At 39.7% G+C, this 25,160-nt stretch overlaps 2 protein-coding genes across 5 annotated transcripts in view; one reads left to right on the top strand and one right to left on the bottom strand.

The window, feature by feature from the left end:
• The first annotated feature begins 33 nt into the window (after positions 1-33).
• On the top strand, positions 34-6,781 carry igflr1 (IGF-like family receptor 1). Of its 2 annotated transcripts, XM_067601936.1 has the most exons (9): positions 34-188; positions 1,005-1,097; positions 1,176-1,368; positions 1,651-1,678; positions 1,770-1,838; positions 4,100-4,190; positions 4,271-4,351; positions 4,480-4,587; positions 4,830-6,781. In XM_067601936.1, exons 2-9 carry the CDS (start codon positions 1,007-1,009, stop codon positions 5,141-5,143), a joined length of 975 nt encoding a protein of 324 aa, XP_067458037.1. In that variant the 5' UTR covers positions 34-188; positions 1,005-1,006; the 3' UTR covers positions 5,144-6,781. The 2 variants fall into 2 exon arrangements, with proteins under 2 accessions (XP_067458037.1, XP_067458038.1); XM_067601937.1 differs by lacking the exon at positions 34-188 and having other exon boundaries at positions 440-1,097; positions 1,654-1,678.
• A 2,172-nt stretch (positions 6,782-8,953) lies between these two features.
• The window catches only part of kmt2bb (lysine (K)-specific methyltransferase 2Bb), a 29,773-nt gene continuing 13,566 nt past the window's right edge, over positions 8,954-25,160 (bottom strand). For all 3 annotated transcript variants that reach the window (XM_067601849.1, XM_067601848.1, XM_067601847.1), the window contains exons 17-36: positions 24,877-25,061; positions 24,661-24,762; positions 24,309-24,419; positions 23,940-24,016; positions 23,448-23,671; positions 23,234-23,337; positions 22,956-23,093; positions 22,524-22,682; positions 22,307-22,424; positions 22,125-22,203; positions 21,867-22,027; positions 21,590-21,757; positions 18,326-21,473; positions 17,689-17,789; positions 17,380-17,517; positions 16,967-17,219; positions 13,811-13,918; positions 13,455-13,538; positions 10,458-10,587; positions 8,954-10,349 (exon numbers count right to left, since the gene is read on the bottom strand). In XM_067601849.1, the coding sequence (XP_067457950.1) occupies positions 10,074-10,349; positions 10,458-10,587; positions 13,455-13,538; positions 13,811-13,918; positions 16,967-17,219; positions 17,380-17,517; positions 17,689-17,789; positions 18,326-21,473; positions 21,590-21,757; positions 21,867-22,027; positions 22,125-22,203; positions 22,307-22,424; positions 22,524-22,682; positions 22,956-23,093; positions 23,234-23,337; positions 23,448-23,671; positions 23,940-24,016; positions 24,309-24,419; positions 24,661-24,762; positions 24,877-25,061 (5,864 nt within the window). In that variant the 3' untranslated portion in view covers positions 8,954-10,073. The remainder of the gene's footprint in view (positions 10,350-10,457; positions 10,588-13,454; positions 13,539-13,810; positions 13,919-16,966; positions 17,220-17,379; positions 17,518-17,688; positions 17,790-18,325; positions 21,474-21,589; positions 21,758-21,866; positions 22,028-22,124; positions 22,204-22,306; positions 22,425-22,523; positions 22,683-22,955; positions 23,094-23,233; positions 23,338-23,447; positions 23,672-23,939; positions 24,017-24,308; positions 24,420-24,660; positions 24,763-24,876; positions 25,062-25,160) is intronic.

Consider the following 25,160-nt stretch of genomic DNA (forward strand, 5'->3'; position numbering starts at 1 on the left):
TGATCTGGGAGAACTCAAAGGTTACATAATAGGAAGAACAAGAAGAGTGTTTGTTATTGAGGGTAGCTGTGGTTCAGGGGGTAGAGCGAGTCATCTAATAATCAGAAGATCAGCGGTTTGAATCCCGGCTCCTCTGGTCTTTGTGCAAGATATCGGACCCCAAATTGCCCCTGGAGGCTGTGCCATCGGTGAGTGTGTGTGTGCATGAGCATTCCTGATGAGCAGTTTGGCACCTTGCATGGCACCCTCTGCCATCAGTGTGTGAATGGGTGAATGTTGGCATGTAGCGCAAAGCATTTTGAGGGTTTTTTAAAAAACTAGAAAGGTGCTATATCAGTGATATCGGTGAGGTGAGAAGCCTGCACGGAGCCCAAAAGACACTAAAACTTGGCTTATTATTTCTTAATCCATTTATATAATTTCTGTTTTTGTGAGTAGCATTAAAGGACTACAAACCACATTTCGTTATACAATCTTGTGTTGTAAAATGATAATAAATGAATCTTGAATATAAATGCAGCCCATTTACCACTGAGTACTACTCAGATTTCTAAAGAAGCTGTAAAATGACATGTTAGAACTTACCAGTAGTAGAAGTAGCCTTCTCATGATAAGCCTACATGAGGCCTACATGAAACATCATGTGTAAAATTAGAGTGCCCCTTTAATCCAGACAGAAATAAAAAGGAGGACGGAAATACCATGTAGACAAGAAAGGAAATTACCATGTAGGCTACTGATTTAATAAAGCAATACTGAGATGTGACAGTTTAAGATGATACCATAGATTTAAGATCATATCACCCAGCCCTGGTTAGAGCCTATTCAGCCATAACAAAGCATTAGTTACATTTAGTTTAGTACATTTGGTAAACACAGTTCAAAAAAGATATTCACATAGAAATAGTTCTTTGAGAAATGAACTTTTACATCTGAAACTCAGTGCAGTAGTGGGAGGTGCTAATTCGGATTATGAGTGTAATAAACTTTTTCCTCGAGTTCAGTGATGGAGGGGTACTCTAAAAAGTGCAAGGATCTGACGACTCGCTTTGATTCGGGTACAAAACAGTGTGTCCCGTGTGAGAAGCCAAAACCAGGTAAGTTATCATTATAATAAAATTGTATTATTTTATGTTATATTGTATTTTATTATATTTTTGTTTTCAACAATACAGGAAGAGGACTTACCCCTAACTGTGGCTATGATGACAACAGAGGTCGACATGAGACATCCACCAAAAGTTGCAAAATCAACTTTTTTAATGATGGCAGCAAAGCATTCTGTCAACCATGCACCTCATGTCCGACTGGTTTTCAAACTGTGAGCCCCTGCAACGCAACTACCGATACCCAGTGCCAAGACCTACGGTAAGAAACCATGGAAGTACCCAGGAAAACGTCAATTTGTGCGTATATGTCAAGGCAGACAGAAGGTCACATTTTGTTTTAAATGATCTTACCCACAAGATCTGGAAATACATGTTTCGACCTGATCAGACGTACGTAGGTACAGCTGTTGAGCCGTCAACAGTTTAAATCATGGGCGCTCCATCGCTTTCAGTTGTTCACAGTAATGTCATGTTACACCCAACAGCCTACGCATATTTCATTTTGGATGGCATGCAATGAATAAAATGTTCTTTTCTATAGAAGTTTGACCACCGAAGATCCTGCCAGAGTGAGTGGGCTTACCCTTAACATCATATAGTACTATTTAAGTTAAGTGTTTTGAATTGGTTTACATTATCTTCGTTTCTCTTTCACCTCAGGAAACAACTACAACAACAACAATAGCAACATCTCAGCGTGTTTCAACTTTTTTCAGCAAGGCATCAACGGTAATCCACATCTGTCTTGTTTAGAATTAAGGCAAACATCTATGTGTTCTTCAGCCTACTGATAAACAAAGGAAGTTGTGCGTCAAAGGAACCCACTTGAAAAATTCCCCCAGACTCAAGGGTTGAGTCAGACTTCACAGGAGGATAGGTTGAATCATGAGTTTTAAATTATTGTCAAATATATTAGTCAGGTAATTATTGGCAGGTACGCAACTGTGAAAGAAAAAAATGTAACTCTTGATTTTACCTTGCCCTTAAGAATATTCAAATTTCCTCAAAAGTTTTAGAGTAGTTTTAGGTAGTAGTAAATTTGTGATTAGGACTTTTTGCAGAAGGACTGGTGCAATCTGGTACAGATGATAAGAAAAACAGGGTAAAAAGTTCATTTGGTTTAGTATGTAAGTGCCCACTCATTATATCTTGGTTGATATCTTTGCAAAATTCTTAATCACTTAGGCTCTTAACCACTCTGTAAAATACTTTTGTTTAGGGGAAATGCCGTCACAGAGTTTTTAAGAAAGAATCTATTATGCTAATGTATAGTTTGACACACGAAAACTGAAAACTAAGCAACTAATGACTGTTTTTGCAAATTAACAACTACTAGTGCAGTGCCCATTCAAAACCTGCCTGTTCGGGAACAGGCTGATTTCTCAATACCTAGAGAGAACAGTGCCTGTCCCTTAAACGCCTCTCGCGCCAACTATCGGTAGACACTATAATTTACCCATGTTCCATAAACGGCTCACATGCAGGCTATCAGTAGATGGTACAATTTACTGATGCTCCCTAAATGCCTCACACGCAGAATATCTGGAGACTACAATTTTGAGTTGAGCTGAAGTTGGTCAGATGAACTGTTCAAAACGTGCCTGAGACTTCTTGCACTGTGTCTTGAACATACATACAAAGTTCTCGCGTGTGAGGAATGGGACTAGAGTTTAACTCTCTAAGCTTTTTCAATTCATTCTTTATAATAGTTCTCATGTGTTGCTGTCCATAATTCTGCTTGTTGAATCCATGTGCAGGAGAAGAAGTAGAGGCAACATTGTTTATGAGGTATTTTTGTATATTTCTGAACGTGCCTGAGATATCCAGCACTAAATCTTGAATGTACATGCCAACTTTCATTCACAGTATACAGTTCAACAGTAGTTAAATGTTTTCAAGTTATTAACACTATGGATGTAATCCCACCTTTGACCATAATGTGGATTGCAACGGCAGAGTGGCGCTGTCCGTATATTGACTGTCCTTTTGTTGACTACACGGGCAGAAAAAGAAGCAAACCAACGTTATTTATTAGGTATTTATATTTATATAATTCTCGAGAACAGCTCATTCAAACAACTTCACACATCAACACTGCATTTCTAGACTAGATCGGATGAATGGTTCTCGAGATATGCGAAGGACAAACCCACACACATACAGAGAGACAGAGATTCTTTACCTTATATAGGGAGACTAGTAATTGACTGGATGAACTGTATCTGATCAGTTTCAGCCTGGAACGTAATCACCTCTGACCACAATATGGGTTGCAATAGTGGTGCTGTCCGTATTTCCGCTCGTTGACCCCACGGGAAGATGAGGCAAATCGACGTTAGCAACGTTATTTATGAGGTATTTTTTATATATTTCTCGAGAACTGCTCATCGATACAACTTCACACATTGACATTGCACTTTCCCGTTTCCCCAGCAATCCACCTGCCAGGTATGAAGTAGATCGGATGAACGGTTCTTGAGATACACACATACATACAGACAGACAGACAGACAGACAGGCAGAGATTCCTTGCTTTATATAGAGAGATAGAGAGAAGTGAGATAGAGAGATATGAAGATGAACCCAATTAAAATGAGAGGTCACTTACAAACTAAACCAGCATAATTCTCATAATTAGTGCCAAATCGCACCATTAGCTCTGTAAAATTCCCTAAAAATTAACTGTTAAACACCTGCAAATTACTTGGAACATTTACAGTTAAAATTAGAACGAAATTAGAGGACCTGTAAAATAAGGTGTTACTGAAAAAATAAATAACTATAGAATTAAAATAATTTCAAGAACTTTCACAAAACTATGACAGGTATAATATTTTGTTCTAGGTTGTTGTAATGGCTTCACACATAAAATGTGAGAGAACAACGGAAATGGTTTGGGGGAGCACTTAACAGATGTGTTATCAGTTAGAGATGATGCAACCTTTACAGCACTTCCCCTAAAACACAAGTTCACTTTTTTTTAATTTCAGATTCAGACGAAGGAAGAATCCAGCTTAACACCTCATGCAACAAATACACCAACTAAATTAAACCCAGTTGCAACCAGTAATGATGTGCCATGTAAGCTAAACACACACTGAAACAAGAATACATCTCTTCCTACTCATAAATTTAACTCAGATGTTTTTCTGTTTTTCCAGGGGCATTACATTTTGCCATCCTAATTGCCATCATACTTGTTGCACTATTTGGTTTCATAATCTACATGAAGAGGAAAAGAGGTGAGCACATTGCAAGTAAAGGTTTAAATATATGGACATGGAGATAAAGACGAAGAGTCATTTTGTGGTGCATAGACTGGAAATCTGAATATACTGAAAATAATGAATGTAATGTTATAACTCTAAAGGCAGGAACACAAGCTATGGAACAAGTTTGACCAGAAGATCATCATGCATGAATGTAGGGTTCTATCCCCTCTCTGCCCTACCTGAAAGTGATCTGGAGGACATTCTGAGTGAGTTGAACTTGTCTTGCAATGAACCATGTACAGTTAAATGATTTTGTCAGTCTCCGATTTCATCTTTTTTGTTTTATGTCATGTGGCATTGTTAAGATCCAGGGCTGCCGGTAATTTTACACATCAAGTCTGTGGAACAATGGAGCTTTGAGGACCAGCTCTTTTTCTTGAAATGCTTTTAGTCCTTTATGCTGGTGTGTTGTTAAAAGTACAGGCCTCCCTGCATCTTTCTTCTGTAGGGCCTGACATCATATCAGCACCTCTACAGACTGTGTTGGACAACCTGGATGTTTTGGAGGAGCTGGTTATTTTGTTGGATCCAGAGAGCCATGGCGTCAAGAACACCAAACATCTTGCATCTCACTGCTCCTTCCCGTCCACCTGGATCACGTACACCTATTCTATGAAGGACAGTAAGAGCCCTCTTAAAGCTGTGCTGGAAGGGGTCACTAGCAGGCACCCTGACTGGACAGTGGGGCATCTGGCAAAGCTGCTCAGACATATAGAGCGCAATGATGCCATTGCCCCCCTTGCAAAACTCAGATTTAATTAGATCGCCTTGTAGCATTTCATTAAAACACAATAAAAAGAGCTGTATCGTATTTGTCCAGTATAGTAATACAATTTGGTATTGATTTGAAGTCAGTGGGTCATATGACATGGAAGCTTTTGAAAAAACTGCAATTATTTTCTATTCAAATATTTATCTAAAATAAATTAATTACACATTAGCAATCAAAATAGTTGTGCTACATGATACAAATTTAGTAAAATTCTTTAATCATAATTTTCATTGATGGGACAACCAGTCCCACCCACAGCGCTGTGTCAGTGCTTTATTATCAAATCCATCCTGCTTGCTTATTGAGAGAATGCCTAAATCAGTGAGACTCCATACCAGGTTTTCACTGCTACACCCAGACAGATTCTCACATAGCACACGCACATACACAGGAGGGCGTCGCTGACGCCAGATAGGAGGAAGAGAAACCGGACAGGAAAGAGGAAAGTAAGATGGCAAATGAGACTAAAAGAGGAGAGAAAGAAACGGATGAAATGAAGAGGTAAAGAAGGAATGAGAGGAGCAAGTAAGGAAACAAAAAGAGATGAAGGGGACAAATGAAAAAAAAAAAAACAGTGAAGGAAGTACCAAGGCAGGGAGGAGTTATAGCTGTGAGCTTTTACTTTTTATTACTTTTTATTATCTTATTATTATTAAGTTAGTTATTATTAACTCTTTTAACTTACTGCAGTGCCACCATTACATTAGTTGGTATAACTGGGTGCCTGATAATTCTGTGAAGTTATGAAATTTATTAAATAAAAAAGCAGCCAAAATCATCAACCCCTGAGGTCATATTTCATGGGATTTATGGGTTCTATGGGTTGGATTTAAGTTGCTATTTGAAATGTTAGCAAATATGTACTTTTAGCCAAAAAAAGTATATATCAGGGGGCCTGTGCCACAAAGTTATTATGATATTCTCCAGCTAATTTGATGGGTTTGCTTGCACACACTCCTCAGACCTATTCTGCTTATGAATTCAAGACTATTACTTTTCATGAAAGTTGTTAAATAGTAGCAGTGTTATGTTGTTATCTTGGTGGCTTTGTTTACACACATAATGTAGCTGTGTGACACAGGCCTCAGGTCCTGGTGATTCTTCATAGTAGTAGAAATGACTAGAAGATGAATATAGTTTATTGGAGAATCCACTTTACTCACTGATTTGATAACATTTAGGAAATTCATTTAGTGGTTATTAGAGATGGCTCTGAATTAGTCATCAAATCAGATCTGTACGTTTAGCTTTTTAATATCTTCAAATGTGATCAAATGTGACTTCCTCCAGATGATATCACAAAACGCACTCATATTTTTTCTCATGTGAGTATAATCAATATCAAACCAACTGTTAAAGGGCACAAGAATACAGGAAATTACATCTATTCTGTTAAAACTTTTCTGGGGGTGGACCCTCAGAGCTCAGCATTTAGATTGTCCCACCCACATTTTCCAATATGTGCACAAAAGCAATCAAAAATGACAGTCAGCAATTACAAATTGTTCAACTGAACTGAACAAACAATCAGCAAAGTGATTTGTAATTTCTGCCGCTGAGAGTAGGATGAGAAGACTTATCTTAGCCTGGATCTGTCCAAAGGTAAAAAAAAAAAAAAATGCCTACAAGCTCATAGTCTACAATTTTACATTTTTGCACTTCAGTTTTTGTACAGATAAAAAACAATCCCACTGTTTATGCTGAACTAAGTTAAGCTAACTGAGGGATGCTTCAATTTTGGAGGACAGATCTTCTCATCTAACTCTCAGCAAGAACACAAATATGTGTATTATAGTCTCAAATGATTTCTTTAAATGGCTAAATGCATTGGTGCACATACTGAGCTCAATTTTTTTTGTGCAAGATGTAAGACAGCATCTACATATGGATTTTTTTTTTCTATTTGTACATTAATATTGCATGTGATGAAATATAACTAATAATGAATAAAAATACTCAACTGCAACTAATTAATCACTTACTCTATTAAACATCTAAAAACAGTGAAAAATGTCCATCATGGTTTCCTTAAGTCTGGTTAAGGTGATGTCTTCAGATTACTTTTGTTTGTTGGATCAACAGTCCAGAGATACTCATTTTACTGTCACATAAAACTAAGAAAACCAGCAAATCTTCACAAATGCCTGGCTTGAACTGGGGAATGTTTGACATGTTTGCTTTGAAAATGATTGAAACAATTAAACAACTGACTAATCAAATAATGTTTGCAGCTCTATACTCAACAAAGTCATCTTGTTAGAAACCTGTTTTGTAACATCCTGGTTCATGATTACTGCTTCACACAATTATCTTATTTTCAAACCTACTCTCAATGTTTATAATAAAGAAAGTCATTTGTTCAAACATCTTAACATCTTTATTAAGCAAATAACATTATAAATAAAAAAAGTGCATAGAAAAATTAAACAGGTTTAGAAATATGTATACAAATATTTACAAACTCAGGGTTTATTTGTACATGGTAACAAAGACGTAAATTTTAAAGATCACATATTTTCTCATTTTTATGTCTTTTACACTTACTTTAAAATAACCCTACTATATATATATATATATTTATATATATATGTGTGTGTATATATAACATACAGCTTTCTGAACAGATTTTGGGAGAGATGGTCGTGACAACTTCAGGTTTTGACTAGTGCCATCCTTCATTGCAAACACACACACACACACACACACACACATGCACACACACACAAAATGACACAGACGCACCCACACACACCAGCTCTGCAGGACATTAAAACCAAGCTACTCTTAAATTATCATCCTCTGTTTTTGCATCAGTATTCCCAAACATCTGTCTAAACAGCTGAGGTAGAATCCTTGCAAGGAGTTGGGAGTGACTGCTCTTGTTGTCAGCTAGGTGATTGACACAAGTTAATCTGGGCTCCATCCCAGTGATTGGACATGCAAGAAGGAAAGGGGATTAAGATCAAGACAAAACATGATCCTATTGGAATTTTGCTCTAATACGTTAGGAGAGAGAGAGGTGAAAGAAAAAAAAAAGAAAAAAGATGATCATGGGCTTGGAGAGGCAAACAGTGCTCACTTTAACTCCTGTGGCTGATTCTAAGACCGTCAGTAATCTACCACAAAAAAAAATTAAAAATGATTCTTTAAAAATACCTGCTTTAGAACAATTTCTGTCAGAAAGGCTTAAATGCATGACACAATTGCCCCAAAAGAAAATTCAAGTAAATTAGTGAAACAAAAGGACATCATTTGTAAACAACAAAAAAAAAGGGATACAAATGGGGGGAGAGCTCCTAATACACTAGACCACCAGCATTTATACAAAGCACAACCTTTCACCATTAAAAATAGAAATCAAAACAATTAAATATAACTACCAATTTGAACAGTGTGTGAATTCGATTACCTTATTAATGACGGCACTGTACATCGACTAAGAACAACATTACACATTACTTTAAGGTGCAGAGTGCATTCTCTCCAGCTCCATTTCAGACTTGTTTGCTGCGAGCCACCGTGCAACGACAACATTTACAATGTCTTTGCACCGTGTTCACAATAACAACAAGGTGCAGGAGATGAATGCACACACTCAGTGGCGATGCTTTATGCAGTGCTCTCCCTGATTAAGAGATAAACTGTAGCAGGTTTTAACAAAATGAAGATTATCTGTATGTTCGTTGGTTATTTATGTGCGACTGTAGGGCAGCAAAGTCTTATTGCAATAGGTAATGGGCATCTGCCATGAGTAATAAAATATATATTTAAAAAAACTGATATTCACCACAACTCTTAACTTTTGGCTTGGGTAGTGTTTGCTACATACACTGTACATCAAGAAAAAAAAAACGTTCTTAAAGACATGTTTCTGTCTTTATAAATATGACACAATGTTACTGACTGAAACCGTTACGTTGGAACAATCTATCTCTACACAGGAAGAAAGGAAGTGAGAAAATATCACACCTACGATCTAGTGAGAAACTTAGCAGACACTTTATATTCCGATGATGTTAAGAGTACTGCTTGAGTGCATAAATTTAAGATACGTGGTCTCAGCAGGGTGAACATTTCCTGATTTGCAGGACATCTTAGTCCAACCAAAGATGTTGAAGACCCTTCAAAGCTTAGCACCATGGTTGTCTTGTGATTCAGGAAAAAAAAAAAAAAAAAAGTCCTAAAAGAAAAAAATATCCACAACATGAGAAGTGTTAAATGTAAGATAAAATACAAAAATAAAGGTTTGGGTGAATGTATGGCTCAAGAACTGACTTCACCACTGCACAGATGGGGCTATAATGTTCCCATCACTGGAGGATGGAGCAATCATGATTACAAGTGTACTATAGACAGACATAACCCCCCCTCCCCACCCCCACCCCCAGAAATGAATAAAACATATAAGGAATCTCTCAAAGCCTAGCTATAGGTTTTCAGCAATGATTCAAACAGATAAGGCTTGACGTGTTTATCAAAGAAATTCTATTGGTGTCGTCCATGTTGATTCAGAAACCCCCACCATTCAGTTATCTGATTCATATGTCCTGTTGGCATGAAAACCAAAACCACTTCCTACCAGAAAATATACTTCTGTGATGCTGTTGCTGGGCAAGCGGTATATCTGTACTCTTCGCAGGTAGAAGTACCTTGTGAACTTATACCAGACAAGAAATTTCTCAATATTTTCTGAACTCTCTGTGCAGGTTATCTTCCTCCTCTTCTTCTTCTTCTTGTTCTCCTATGCAGAAAATGTCTGCGTATTATCTTCTGACCAGCCAAATGTTGTTGATCAGACTCATAGTGGCTAATTCCCCTGCTGTGCTGACTGCCCACTGCCTCCCCAAACCCAATCCAGTGCCACCTTAATTTAAGGCTTACTAGTAAACAGGACCCCGCCCTTTACAGACAAAGGATCTCTCAGTTGAGGAAGCGGCGACATCGCCGGGCCCCACAGTTACAGTTGAGTTTGTTGCTGGCGTCTTCAATGGGAAACTTGTAGTCATAAGTGAGTTCCTCTCCCCTGTAGATCTTCCTAAGAGCAAAGATGACGATATGCTTCCGGCCCTCCACATTTATCACTCGTGAGTAGCAGTTCGGTTCACAGGAGTGGTTGATGAATCTTGCTGCATTACCATGCATGGTTGCATCTACCACGTCAAAGTCATCAATGCGGAACATGTAACAGCCGATACCCTGTGAAGGCGTAAATGAAACATGTTGATACATCCTCTGACCTTTTAAACTTAAACCTTCAATTATTGGCGGTAACAGAATGAAACTGATCAAAGATATGGAACCAACCTTGCCATCGTAGTACTTCTCCCTTTTGTCAGTGAGCACTGAGCGAATGACAATGCCTGCATACTCAATAACCATCTCCCCTGCTTCGATGTTCCTTTTGCAGAAAAGACCACGCCCGTGGATAGCAGACCTACAACAGATGTACAAAGGGCAGAACTGGTTAGGTCAGACAGGTTCATTCAACAGGAAGTCCGCAATAAGCCCATCAAAGTACGACTTTAAGCCAATTTTGGACCCCGAACAAACGCTATCTCCTCCGAGGGTGTTAATGGTATCGGCTTCAAACTTCAAACATACAAGACTTATGACGCTGTGCTGAACAAAAGTTGTTAAAAACTTTGTAATAACTCGAACGGTTTAGATTTTATAAGCCCTGAAAGTTTCTGTGCCACATTGCACCTTACAATGTATACCAATGGGGAGGCAATCTCTGGGCATGGACTTTGTGTCAAACAGAGGCTTCTTACATCTAAACTATAAGTCTGGCCACTTTGAAACCTGTATCAATGGATTCGGGACGAAATTTTCTACAAAAACATTTGATTTTAATGTAAGATTTGGCCAAAGTCATGGGATTTACGAGGATACTTCACAAGAAGAGTACTCTGAAATCCTGTTCTCCAGCTGCTCCTGGTGATGTCACTCCCTCAGTGGTGTGACACATGACGCAATACACACTCATTATCAAATCACAGGAGGAGCAAGAAAAGACTTTAAAACTCACACTCTAATATCTCCAAAACAGTAAAAGATAGAAAACACATGTAAATTCAAGTTTGTGTCCAAAACAGTAGTAAATGATCAAAAAAGTGTGGGTTCAATCACACTCTCCATTCAAATATATGAGTATTTTTCTGTGTCCAGCTGCAGTTACTTATTGTCTCTACACACCTGACAGTACACATGTCAATTAAACTTTGACCAGGTCATGTGGGTTAAAAGTCTTTACTTTTCTAAAAACAGACTTGATGAAAATTAGGAAATTAATTTCTTTTACAACCAAACTCATCAAGAGTTTTCAATTTACTAATTGAAATTCAAGTGAAAGGGCCAAAAACTTGCTTAATTTCTAAAATTCTCATCCTCACACTGTTGAGATTTGTTATTTCACCATGACAGAGGAAGTTGCTATAGCTTTATTGTACATGCTCCAGTCTGCATCAAACTTTACATGTTTGATAAGAGTCCCGGCCTGAACACGTCTACATGACAATATTCCATCAGTGATGCAAACTGGCTGAATAGCGCCCCCTACGAAATCGCAGCAAAGCAGCCCCAGCAGCAGGCAAAATAGTGGACAAAGAAAATGATGTTTATCTCCTTCTTGCACTGCCTGAAAACAGCCCGGGTCTGAAGACATCTACATGCCTGTGACAGAAGCCCTTCTACTGGACCGCAGCCCAACGGAGGCGCGAGGGTCCGTTCAATGCTGCTTGCAGCTTTAATTTTTACTGTAACTTTCTCTTCCCTATGATACTGCAACAGCACATCTGTCTGCCATTGTTGTTCTCAAACGACGCATATCTACCAAACAGTCTGCACAGATGTTCATTTTTTGAAATGACAATTTTTCTCCATTCCAACCTATTCCAACAGCTGAGCTAACAGGAAATGAGTCATTGGTCAGAGTAATCTGAAATTGTGCATGCCTCACTCTTGTACAAAGCCCAGAAATTCCCAGTTAAATCATAGCTAACCCTTTCATGCATCACTACAGTGGACAGCTATTCAAAAGCCGTTCTCTTATATATGCATGGGTTTTAATGATATAGTTGCACATCCAGTGGCCAGCTTTTGTGAGTGCAATACAAATTACTCAAAACCATAGACTGTAAAAGCTCAAAACCAAGATGGCCGCCTGCCGGCCGGAAATGCTCACCAGCTAAGGAATATCTTGCCAATCCTTCTATAGTAATAGACCCTTGCAGGTAAATAAAATTTTGTAACATCAAGTAACAACTAAGGAGTAATACAATTGTTAAAATTTCCAAGTATTGATTTTATGTTGGGAGAAAATGACAATTAATCATCTGTCCACTAAGTTGGACAAACTTCTTGAAAAATGCGTGTTTAAAAAAAATGAAGTTAAATTTTTTTTTTCATGCCTAAAGAGGAATAAAAACACTTAGGAAAAAAATCCTGACTGAGGTTGTCATAATTCATGCATGAAAGGGTTAATGATTCAGATTAATCCATTTTTACTTCATTTTCTCAGACCATTTTTATGGTTTTGCTTCTGAGTTGAGACACAATTGTTGCCCTGCCCTGTATTATACTCAGTCTAAGTTTTACATTTTGTTTTACCTTTACTCAGAGAACCGTAGTGACAAACATTCTTATCCTTTTATTAATTGGTTTTTGAAATAGTTTGCATTTGAGATTCATGTATATGTTGACAGGGATGCATTATTGTATTTTCTACTGACTGTTTTTCTCTATCTACAAATGTTAAACTATTTTGTAATTTTTTCCTTGTGAATATTAACATTGTATACATTTTTAAGGGGTATTAAGTGAATTTCGCTCTCTTTATTAAACTAATTGCTTAATGTGAATGCAAGCCCCTAGATGTTTCAGATTGTGTTTGTTCATTCAGAATGTGGACATGTCGATGTCGGAGGCCTTTCTTGGTAATGAATGACCTCTCTGTGGATTCTATTTCTACGTTCATATTGCCTGCCCTGTGAACTCAGTGATTTGAAACACACGTCCCTACACACTATGTATGTCAGTCAGATGTTTGCTGGCTTTTATCCTGATGATTGTGTTATGTCCCAAATTGATCTACAGAATTTTAAAAATAAAGATTGCATCAGAGTTATGAGTGTGCAGCTTTCCTCTACTTTCTTTGATTACAACTTTCTTAACATTTTCTATTATTAAAACAACAGCATGGCTCAAGCACTGACAGGTTTTGTTAAGCATTGTTTTTAAGCATTACATAGAATGATTAGATAGATTGATGGGATTGATTTGCAAATGTAAATATGCACTGACCTGTACACGCCTACAGCTTCCTTGGATGTCCTTTCCAGATGTCTGAAGCGCATGGCCATGGGCAACTCCAAACTAGTAGCCCGTCTAAGAGAAAGAGCAGACATTAGTTCACCAAAAACCTCCAGAAAACAAAATAGTCTGAATGGTACAAATATTTATAAAATGTGCAATGTGTGGACAACATTTGACTATTTTACTGAAAAGGTTATCATTTCAGATTCAAAACAAATTTGCAGAAAATAAGTCAATAGGTCAAAGTAAGTTATGAATTGAGCAAAACTTTTTTTTAGAAGCAAACAGCAAGTATTAAGACTCATTTTAACCCAGGAAAAATCTTCAACTAAATGAAGCCTGACCTTGTAGACTTCAAAAGAACCTCATCTTCCTCATCATCATAAGGCCCAATGTCAGGAAGCTGTCTGTGCTGAGAAGCCAGGAAGTTAAACATGTCAAACGTGGACTTTCTGTTAAGAGAAAAAAGAAAAGGTTTTCAGGTCAACATGAGTATGGGTCATTTCATTCAAAAATTAAATACAAAAAATAAAATATAAGTTAAAACATCACACTTTTCATATCATTTGTAAAACATCAGTATACCACAGACTGGGAACATCTTCATTAGACAGGCTACTTCGGAAAACACCGGTGGCAGCAACTTGACGATTGCGCAGTAAGTATTAAAAAGTCCACTGAAAGCGCTGCATATTCCATATATGTCACACAGACGTTTATGGGCTTAATGTATGAACGAATTGATAAATTATCTTTATTTATATTGCACTTTTTACAGCAGGGCCATCTCTAAGATGCATTTCAAACACAAACTAAAACAGGCAATGCTGTTAAAGTAACAGGCCTATGTCATATAAGGAAAATATAGGCTATGCCTCAGCCTCACACTGTAATTTTAAGGTTTATTTCATAAATAATTACATTTAAAACCAACACATAGGCTAGATAAGACATGGAATTATAAACATGTTCCCCTTGAAATAACCTTGTTTATTTTTGTTGAATGTTATTCTAGTCTACCTTACAGTGAAGGTGTCAATTAAAAAAAAAAAAAAAAAAAAAAGATTCTGGTCTAATGATTCTTAATTACAGTTCTGATCAGTCATGAATAGGTGTGGTTTTAAATAATAATAGCTATTTACAGACTGTGCAGACTGTGTGGGGTAAAACGCACAAGAAGCCTAATTCTCCTTTACAATAATTCACTACATGTTTACAATCGGGTAGGCAAATCAATTACAATATGCAATTAAAGCTGCAAGCAGCGATGATCCGGCCCTCACACCCTTGCGTACGCCGCCTATGATTTAACTGGGAATTTCTGGGCTTTGTGCAAGGGTGAGGCGCAATTTCAGATTAGTCAGACCAATAACCAATAGGTCATGTCCTGTTAGTTCAGCTGTTGAAATAGGATGAAATGGGTGGAATGGAGACTGTGTGGTAGATATGCATCATTTGAGAACAACAATGGCCGACTTACAGTCAGATGTGCTGTTGCAGTATCATAGGAAAGAGAAAGAAAAAATGGGTAAAAAAAGTACAGTAAAAATAAAAGCTGCAAGCAGCGCTGAACGGACCCTTGCGCCTCCATTGGGCCGCGGCGCAGTCGAAGGGCTTCTGTCACTTGCATGTAGATGTGTTCAGACCCGGGCTGTTTTCAGACAGTGCAAGGAGGAGATAAACATCACTTCCTTTGTCCACTATTTTGCCTGCTGTTTGGGCTGCTTCCTTGAAATTTCATAGGGGGCGCTATGGAGCCAGTTTGCATTACTGATTGAATATTGTCATGTAGACGTGTTCAGGCCGGGATTCTTATCAAACATGTAAAGTTTGGGGCAGATTGGAGCATTTACACTGAAGTTATAGCAATTTCCTCTGGAATGGCGAAACATCAAAACTTAATGCCACGCCACAGCCACACGCTTTAACGATAATTAAATCTTTTAATAACTTTTGATCACAAACTAGTCTAGATGACACACACTGATTTTGAAGTCATTATGATGAATTCTGTGGGACAAGTTCATTAATATATAAGACATGTGAAATCGCCAAAATTGACAATTAAATTCAAAATGGCCGACTTCCTGTTGGGTTTCAGCTATGGGTCCAAGAGACTTTTTTGTGCGCCCTGGCATGATACATGTGTGTACCAATTTTCATACATGTAGGTTTAACGTGGCGCGGGGGCTGCTTCGTTGAAATACTGTAGGGGGCGCTGTAGAGCCATTCTGCCACACTTATGCCAGCCACAGATACGATATTATAGACTGTAAGACCTGCCATGGGTGTGCAAAGTTTTATGAGTTTTCAAGCATGTCTTGGCCCTTAAAAACAGCTTCGTATTTTGTGGCGAACAATGTGTTGCCATGGCAACGGCTTTTGATGACAACTCAAAGGCTTCAGGAGTTATCATCATCAAGGTCTTACACCTTGGCTTACCAAATTTTATGTGTTTCTGACTAACCTGCTAGGAGTAGTTTGCAAAAGAGTGGCGCTTAATACTTCCTGTTGCCAGTAGGTGGCGCTATGACTGTCACTTAATATGGGCCTTTACATGTCTTCAGACCAGGACTCTTAACAAGCACATGAAATTTGGAAAAGATCAGACCATGTGGAGTCAAGTTATATGGCTTTGAAATTTCATGGCGAGACATCGAAATTCACCGCGTCATCATGGCAACACCTTTCGACGAAAAGTCACCAACTTCATAATATACGATCTCCAAGGTCTTGAGGCTATTCTGAGTAAATTTGAGGTGGATCCAATCACCGTGCTACCCACAGGGCGTCAAAGTGTAAAACATGTAACTTCCTGTTGCCAGTAGGTGGCGCTATGACTCAGATCCAATATTGACACATGGATGTGTTCAGGGCGGGACTCTTTTCAAGCACAAAAGGTTTGGGTCTCTTAGGATCCTGTATGCCGGAGTTATGGCCGTTTCAATTTCCACGGTGAAGGATCGAAATTCACTATCAGGCCAACGCAGCAGAGGAGAGACAGCTAACCAGGTGAAGTACTCGAGTTTACATTACTGTAAGTGCAATAAAAGCTTTGCGAGTAAAAAGACAATAAGAGTCATTTATTAATGTAATCCGCGCAGAAGATGGATAGTCTCCAAATGATGCAAAATATTATTGTAAAGAGTGTGATTTGCAACAACGAAATGAACGATAGAGCATAATATGAAATGATAGACATTCTTCTATCGTCACATGATATACATCGTCATATCGTACAGCCCTATGCCAGAGGCCACCAAATTTGGGCTTTTACGGACAAAATATTTCTCTGAGAGGGGGAACTCCATATCCTGATCCTCATTGGATCAGTTCACTTCAGTGTGGTCATTAGGGATCATACTAATGTTTAAATTACTATTAATCACCACTATCATCAAAGACGTTAACTAGAACAACTTGACAGGCTTACAGTCCATTGCTTGATGTTTGTTTGTGCGTCTATCCGCCTCCTACAGCATGGTCACTGGGAAACATACCTAAGGTACAGCTCAGATCGGGCACAGCCACTGGGATTGACAGGCAGATCGTCCTCCTGGGTGAACTGTTTGAAGAAACGGAAGCTATGGCGTTGACAACGGTGTGCTCCCTGAAGTTGCTCCAGCAAGAAAACCACTGCATCATGGACCAGACCCAGCATACGGGCACCAGTGATCCTCTGAAAAGTCAAAGGTCTCAACCTTGCAATTGCTCGTGCTTCCTGCACCCCATCTATCACTGCTTTCCAAGCCACTGAAGGGAGAGTTGATAAAAAATAAGTGTCATTAAGTAAATAAAATGAACATAAAATGATTAAGAATTGCCAAATTAAGAAATTCATATTATTTTGAGAACATGTTAGATAGTATGGAAGCTTTTAAAGGAAATATTTCTTATGCAGAATCAGACTCACCCTCAATACTGTCTGCCTCTGCACTGAAACCATCATCGCTGGTTATCTCAAATCGCAAGTGTGGCTGGTCTCTGCTGGTCTGACATTCTTCATCCTCATCAGATGGTGATGGTTCATCATCTGAGGTGGAAGCAGCGCCTAATAGAAACAATTTACTTGGTCAACTTTCAGACTATTCTGATGCGTTGTTTGCACCATTTTATCAGGGTGAAAAGAGCTATCACTAAATTAGAGACATCACTGAACTTAGCTGGAAATATTGTGTCATAGCTGACTCAAAGTAATGATTCAATTTAACGTCAAAAATACCAGAGTATTTTTTCCAGTCAGTCAGGGTGCTGTGTCCAACTGGTTCCCAAGCATGTTGTTTGCCTTGTTCACCTCGAGACATGTAATCCCAAGGCTCTGACCTGAGGAGGATAAGATTGACCAAACTGTTATTGGCTGTAATGGGCAATATGACACAAAAAAGGCATACATTTTTCAACACTATTTTACGTTTTAATTTACGTTTTTTGTGCAAAAAACGTAAATTTCATACACAGATATTGATGTCTTCAGTGTAAACAATGGTGATGGATTTTGCTTTATGGAGAATTTTCCATTCATAAGAAAATAGTCCTCCCTCTGCATTTTTACACAAAATGAAATCTTTTAATAGCCAGTACAAACAGGAGGAATGATTACAGCAAGGAAAACCTCTTTCAGTGTTCATATGGGAACCTGACTGTTAATTAAGAACCAATCCTTCCTATCCTGTCAAGTCTTGCATTTTTCCATCGCTTATTTTAATTTCTTCATTTCAAAAACTATATACAGTACAAGTCAAAAGTTTAGACACACCTTACCATTCCCTTGAATGAGTGAGTGTGTCCAAACATCTGACTGGTATTGTATATAAAACAAAAACTATAAAACTATATTTTATAAATGAGTAATATCTTACCCTGAGCTGTCAGAATTGCTTAAATGCTCCTCATTTAACTCATCCAGGTTCAGTACTCCTTTCACTGTTGGAGTCTTGATGCGAACTCCCGAAGCCCTGCTGGAGATGCTTGGAAAATTAGGTCTGTGGCGCTCCTCCTCCTCACTGATGGGCTCTGGTTGTAGGAAGTCAACTTTAGACTTCTTTGTGACAATACGGTCTGAAAGTGAAGATACTCTCTTCATGCGGACATGAGTGCGAGGGCGGGGGGCAGGAGTTGGTGTGGCAGTTGGTGTTGGTGAACGACGCAACGCTGGAGTCTCCGGTTCAATTAACAGGCCAGGTGGCAAAACCAGGGAAGAAGGGCTAAGTGTTCGAAGCCCACTCCATTTGGGGGTGTAGTTACTTGCCATTGCTTGATTGAGAATTGCTTGGGCGCTTTCAGCAGGAGTCATGGGAGGATTCTCAGTTGACAGAGGAGGCTGCCAACTAGCCTTGGATGACTTGGATCTTTTAGATGCACTGGAGTCCTTCTTTTTCTTTGGTTTTTTCAACTCTGGGACAGTTTCATCTTTTGATGTTTTTGTATTCTTTCTTGGCTTCTTCACATTAACTGGTGCCACTGCACCGTTGCTATTGTGAGTTAGCAGCTGTGTGATTGTGGTTGGATTCTGCACTGCAGGTGTGACCGCTGGAGGGGCTGCTGTTGTCATGGTGGCCCCGGGGGGTGGAGTAGACATGTTACCAGCTGCTGCTAGTGTGGCTGACAGTGCATTGCTTTGCAAAAGGCTGGCAATCTGAGTGACACAGTTATAGGAAGGGGAGTTGGGAGTGGGCAGCTGGAATGTGTTGCTCTCTGGGTTCTTCACAAAGATCTGCCCGAGGCGGTTCACCAGTAGGACATGTGGTGTTGGATCCACATTTGGACCTCCCACTTCCTTCACAGTAAGAATGGCATGACCAGGTAAGGCCTGGGGTACCACTGGCTGTTGAGGTTCTATAGTCGTCCTGGGTGTAGAAAAGTTGATGGAGATTGTGTGCCCAGATGAAGCTTCCTTCTGCATAGATGAAGAGTTGTAGCCATTTAAAATCACAGGGGCTGATGTGGTTTGGAGTGATGTTGGAGCAGTTGAACACAGTCCAGAAAGAGATGATATTGAAGCAGAGGAAGAAACGATGGTGACAGCTGTAGAACCCAATGGCTGTGTTTGTGTGGAGTAAATAGGCACTGAGACAGTACCACAGGTTGCTGCTTGGGGACAAATGCCTGACATTGCTGATAACACTGGATCGTTTTGAGGGGCAACATTTAGCAGTGTTTGTGTCAGGTCTCCAACAGGACTGAGGGTGGTTAGTTTAGTAGACAAAGGCTCCATGTGCTGAAAGGTTGACTCTTGTGAGGACGTTACTGGCTGAAGTGTAATACTCGTTAGAGGAGGCTGACTGAAACCTGGTAAACAGGAATACATCTGCAGAGAGTCGACAAGGCCTTGAGAAGGGTTTTGTACATCTGTAGACATTAAAGGGGAGGGCTGAAGAAGATCCAGCAGGGCACCCTGACTACTATCTGCAGACTCTGCTAATGAGGGTTCCATTGCACTACTTGTTAAGTGATTCATCAACACAGCAGACCCCTCAGTTGATGAGACAAAGTGGCTGCTGTCAGGCTCAGAGTTAAGGGGTTTACAAGGTCCAGACTGTTGGGTCTCAAGTGGTGTGCTGTCTAGCAAAGGAACCATCTCAGTTAAGGGCCCAGTTCTTTCAAGAACGAGAGGTGTTCCTGAGGCAAATCCGAGACTGGAACTCTGGAGTAATTCCTCTGAATATGAGATCTCAGGCACCTTTGTGAGTAAGTTAGGCAGAGGGTCATGAACTTGGATAGGAAGCACAGACTCCTGATTAACTAAAGGAGTTTCAGAGCTTTGCTCTTTGAGTGCAGAGGCTCCAGCAATTTGTGGAGAGAGAAATCCCATATTGTCCTCTTTTGAGGATTTTGGTGGATCTTGAGGTGAACTATCTGTCAGACTTTTGCTGACAGCTGAGATGGTGAGTGATGAAGAATCTGTGTGTTTATCACTGGATGATGCTTTAGGGGTCAGACTTTGAACAGCCTGTGTGCCGTTTGTAGTTTCTGATTCAGGGACATTGTTTTTATTTATGTTTTTGGCTTGTCTGGGAGCTTGACTAGAACCCTCACTTTTCTGAGCATCATCGTTGGTAGCTATACTTGCATCACTCTCTGTACCGTCATCTACACCATCCAGCTGAGCCATAGTCCTGGAGGAAGGGGAAGAAGGAGACTTGGAATGATCTTTTGATCCAGGACAGCTGACTATTGTCCGTGAGAAGTCAAAATAGTGCTCCATATCATCATCAGAGGAGGTGTTGCCCAAGTCATCCCTGGCTGAGGCTGCAGACCGTGGCAGGTTGGCAACAAGGGTCTTTCTCTTGTGTACATCTTGGGGTCTTCCCCAAAATTCCTCATGATCATCACCTTCCACCACAATTTGCCCCCCACAGTTCATTGCCACACCTTCATTCAAGAGTGTCTCTTCAATCTCCAGTTCTGTCCTCATCTCTTGGCCCAGAGTCATGCTGGGATCCTTGTGGAATGAACTGTAGGGAAATTCTTCTTCATCTTTCTGTTGGTGTAAGTCCCCCTGGGGTGATGTACCATTTGCTGGAGAGACATCTTCAGGCTCTGGTGAAGCTAAGAAGTTGTGTGGCACCTCGACTGAATCTGATTGGCTCAGATCAAATGATAATCGAGTTCTGGGTAAATGCTGTATAGATGAGGAGAAAGACAGACTTGGAGAAAGAAAGCTTCCTGCACTGTCCTGCCAGGGAGACTGAGGAAAGAAAGATGAGGTACAATGGGTCATTGTATTCCCAGGGCATCTGACTGAGGAAGCACTTCTACCTCCAACTGGGCGGGCTGAAGGAGAATTTATCAGGTTTTCTGTAGCACCAATTGGAAACAGTGGGGAAGTAGGAAGGGAAGATTTCCCAGCACGGAGTGTGATGGGCCCAGTCAGAGGGCTCAGAGGAGGTGGGGACATGTGACTGCGGAGGCCTGTTGTCTGTGAGTGTGGGCTGTGGCGACGGACCCTTCGAGTCTCCTCCAGATCACTTATGGTTAATATGTGATGAGGTTTCAACTGGGTTACTCCTAAAAAGAAAACATAATTGATCAAAAGTTCGAAACTTGTGTGTTCTTGATTGAGTCAACTTATGTTGCTGAATTTCAATTATTCTCTCCATAAAAGTTCAGAATTTCTATTTTACCTGGGGATGGCAGTGGTCGGGACATTCCTCCAGCTGGTCTCCTGGTTTGGGGATAGCTGGGAATCTTTGGCCTTGCTCCATGATCTGACTTGCTGGATGGGACTGACACAAGGGTTTCCTCAGTTGGGGGTTGGGATTCTGCTGTATCAATCTCTTGGGCTTCAGGTTCTGGAAAAAAAGGTTTATGAAACAATTATTATCTGTATCTTTCACTTTACAGTGGTAACTCCATTCCTAATATACTCATATATATATACTTAAGTAGCAAGATACGAACCAGGTGGTGGACAGGGGTTGTGAGAAATGGTGTGATTTTCTCCTTGGTCAGGCATCTCCTCAACAGGCTTCTCAGGAACTAGGGGTCGGACCTCACGGACTGTGCATGTATATTTGCACTGGCGCAATGGATTAACTGTACTCCAGTACCAACGAGAACACCTTAGGAAAGAAAATCAAAGTCTTAAAAGTGCTGTTCATTCAGTGTTCCCAATTTATCTTTTATATAATGAAATTTGAAAAGGTAAATGCAACTTACTGAAAACCCACAGGAAACAGTTTTCCTTTGCTAGCTGAAAGTTCTGACAACACACCGAGTTTATCAATCTGTAGGGAACCTGTGTAGTGACAATTATCAATTAAACAAAAGTTAATGTTGGTAAATGTAAGAAGTCAAAAGAAGTGAAACAGGCTATCGATTTACTAAAGCCGCACACTTACCAATCATCACATTGATTAATTCTGGTTCCAGTCCAGTCAAGAACTTTCTGCGGAGGCTGATCCCCTCAAAATCCACATATACCCTGCGGTTTACCTCAAATTCTTGACCAGTTATTACCTTTACAACAAAGAAAAATACAGAAGCTCAGAATCAAACTCCAAACATTTAAACTGTTACAACATTTGGTAGGTGACAAGTTGGAGGAACAGAACATACCCTGCCAGTGATCAGATGTCTGTGTTTGTGGCAATAGACTTTCTTATCGTCCTGGAAGACACAGTGTCGGGAGCGGGCACACATAAAGTGATAGTTGCTTTGACAAGAAGTCAGGCAACAGCCCACTGTGGCACCTGTCTGGTTACAGCGTTCACATCGCTAACAGGGATTGATGGGGATGAAGGGTGAAATGTAAAGTTTGAGTCAGAGTAATGAAGAAACAGCAATCAATTATAAAATGCCTATTTGTTTACAAACAGAGCCTGACTGTTATGTTGTTAGCAGATTTCAAATATCAATATCAGTACAGGCCGGTCAGGCTCCATTTACAAATTTGAAAGGAATTAAATAGATATTCCTAGGAATACTGTGAATGAAAATGCATTATTAAACTATTAAACACGTAAATCAATATATAAGGTAGATGATTACCATCAAGCGGCCCCTTGTGACAGCACTATGTACATGTAGTAGAGAGCCATTGTCTTCTTCAAACACCTCAGCTGACCACAGACAGCAGTTGACATGTGCCCACTCATTCTGGCCCAAGTACAGCAACCTGCCGGCTTCCTACAGAACATAACAAAAAACGATCTCTTAAGTAACCAAGCAAAGCTGTAAGTACAGTGTTTACAGGCAGTTTACTCTTTAAGTTGGGCATTTACACTAGGTGTCACAAATTACTGTTCATTTTCTAATGCATTACTTACATTGGGTTTAAGGTCTCCATATTTTTGGCACAAAGAGCACTGTCTCTCATCCTCCTTAGACCATCCAGTGTCCAGATCAGCTTTTGAAAGTCGGCCCCTTTTCCCTATAAAAATGTATAAAGGTAAAGACTTCAAGGCATGGACACTGCTTGATATCAATGGAAACAATTCAATCAATTACAAGTAGCCAATTTTTTTGCATTTTTTCTTGTACCTTTGAATTTGAGCCTGACAGCCCTGCTGGTTTTGAAGTGGTTCCGGCTTGTTGGCTCCCCAGACGTTGGAGAAGCCACCTCCTCTTCCTTTACATCCAAGTTTTGTCCATTATCCTCCTGTAGGAGACCCAGCGGAGCCCTAGACGGGAGCTCCTCCCTCACCTGCCACTGAGCATAAACATGCTCAGTTGTGGGAGGGTGAACAGCATGGGACAGCATCCCCCTATAAAAGAAAGAAAAAATTCTTTTGATGCCATAGAAAAAAGGAACAGTACTTTTCCCAGTACTACTTTCATAATAATTAACCACCTGGAGAAATAGGTTTGCTGTACACAAAATACATAATTATGATTAAGGACTTACTTTAAAATAATCACAAATATTCCTATACCAAATTGTACAGACTTTATTATTTTTAGCATGGGTCATGTATGTCAAGAACAATTAACAAACTAATGCACATAAACGAATGAATGGAAACCATTACTCACATGGGCAAGTCTTTGGTACAAGAGTTCCACACCTTTGGGTCTTGGCTGTTAAACCAGTTAAATACCTCTTCAAGGAGCTGAAGAGAAAAATAATTTCAGTCAATGATTAATTGTTATTCACCCAAATTCTATAACTACTGCATAACTTAACCCTAACCATCATCATTTAGGTAACGTGTTTTTATTACTTCCAAAGTATGATAAACCCATCCAACCATGACCTGAAAGAGACTGAGAAGTTCTGTAAAGCTAAAACCCCTTTTACAGAAACATTTGATCCAATGTTAATATCAAATAAAAAATAAAGTTCAACTATGAGAGAGAAGTCATGTCTTGATGTTGAAAGAATAGTCTTTTTTGATGTAGTACCTTTAAATAGTAGGAGCGTGCCAAAGCAGTGGGTCTTTGCTCCTCTGGAAGATCCTCCTCTTGCTCAAGCCTCTTTCGCACCACTTGAACCACATCTTCATGGAACATTTTCTATAAAAAATAAATATTATTTTAGTACCCCACTATAAGTATTTGTTTGAGCTCCCTTCAGCCCTCTTTCTTCATTGTTTAAACAACTCATTCTTTCACTATTTGTGTGCACAAGCATGTGCAGCACTGTGAAAGCCTTCCAGGATGTCACAACACATTTAAATTCTGGCTTGGTCAAACACTTTGTACGAGCCAGTTCTTTTCCAGCATAACCCCACCCCACATTGTGGTGTGGACTCACCAACGTAGTGTAAAGGCCTTTGTCAAACTTCTTGCCCACAGCGCGGAGGTCACAGGCTGGCTGTCCTTCTATTCCACTATCAGGATCAACCAACTTTTCACACTGCAGTAGAAACAGTATTCCACAAGTTTTACACAACAATCACTACTAATACAGACGATACAAAAGTACCAGTAAGAGTACAACATTTTGATCTATAAAAAGAAGGGCTCTTACCTGGGTGCAGGTAACAAGGTGCTGGGTGAGGGTGGAGGAAAGCAAGCAAGCTAGCACTTTCTCCACCCCAGCTCTGAGCTCAATGTATAGCAGCTCTCTCCAGGCACTGGGCTGGGTCACACTGCATGGCCGACATGAATACACTACACTTTCTGGCAAGCTGGACAGGATCTCATACAATTCATCTGAAATTATTTTACAGGAGAGAAGAATTGAATGAAAATGATTTAGCTAGATCATGGTTGCACTGTGCACCTACTGTATTCAGGTCACTCAATAAGAAG

The sequence above is a fragment of the Thunnus thynnus genome, chromosome 10 (assembly GCF_963924715.1).
Source record: "Thunnus thynnus chromosome 10, fThuThy2.1, whole genome shotgun sequence".
NCBI lineage: Eukaryota > Metazoa > Chordata > Actinopteri > Scombriformes > Scombridae > Thunnus > Thunnus thynnus.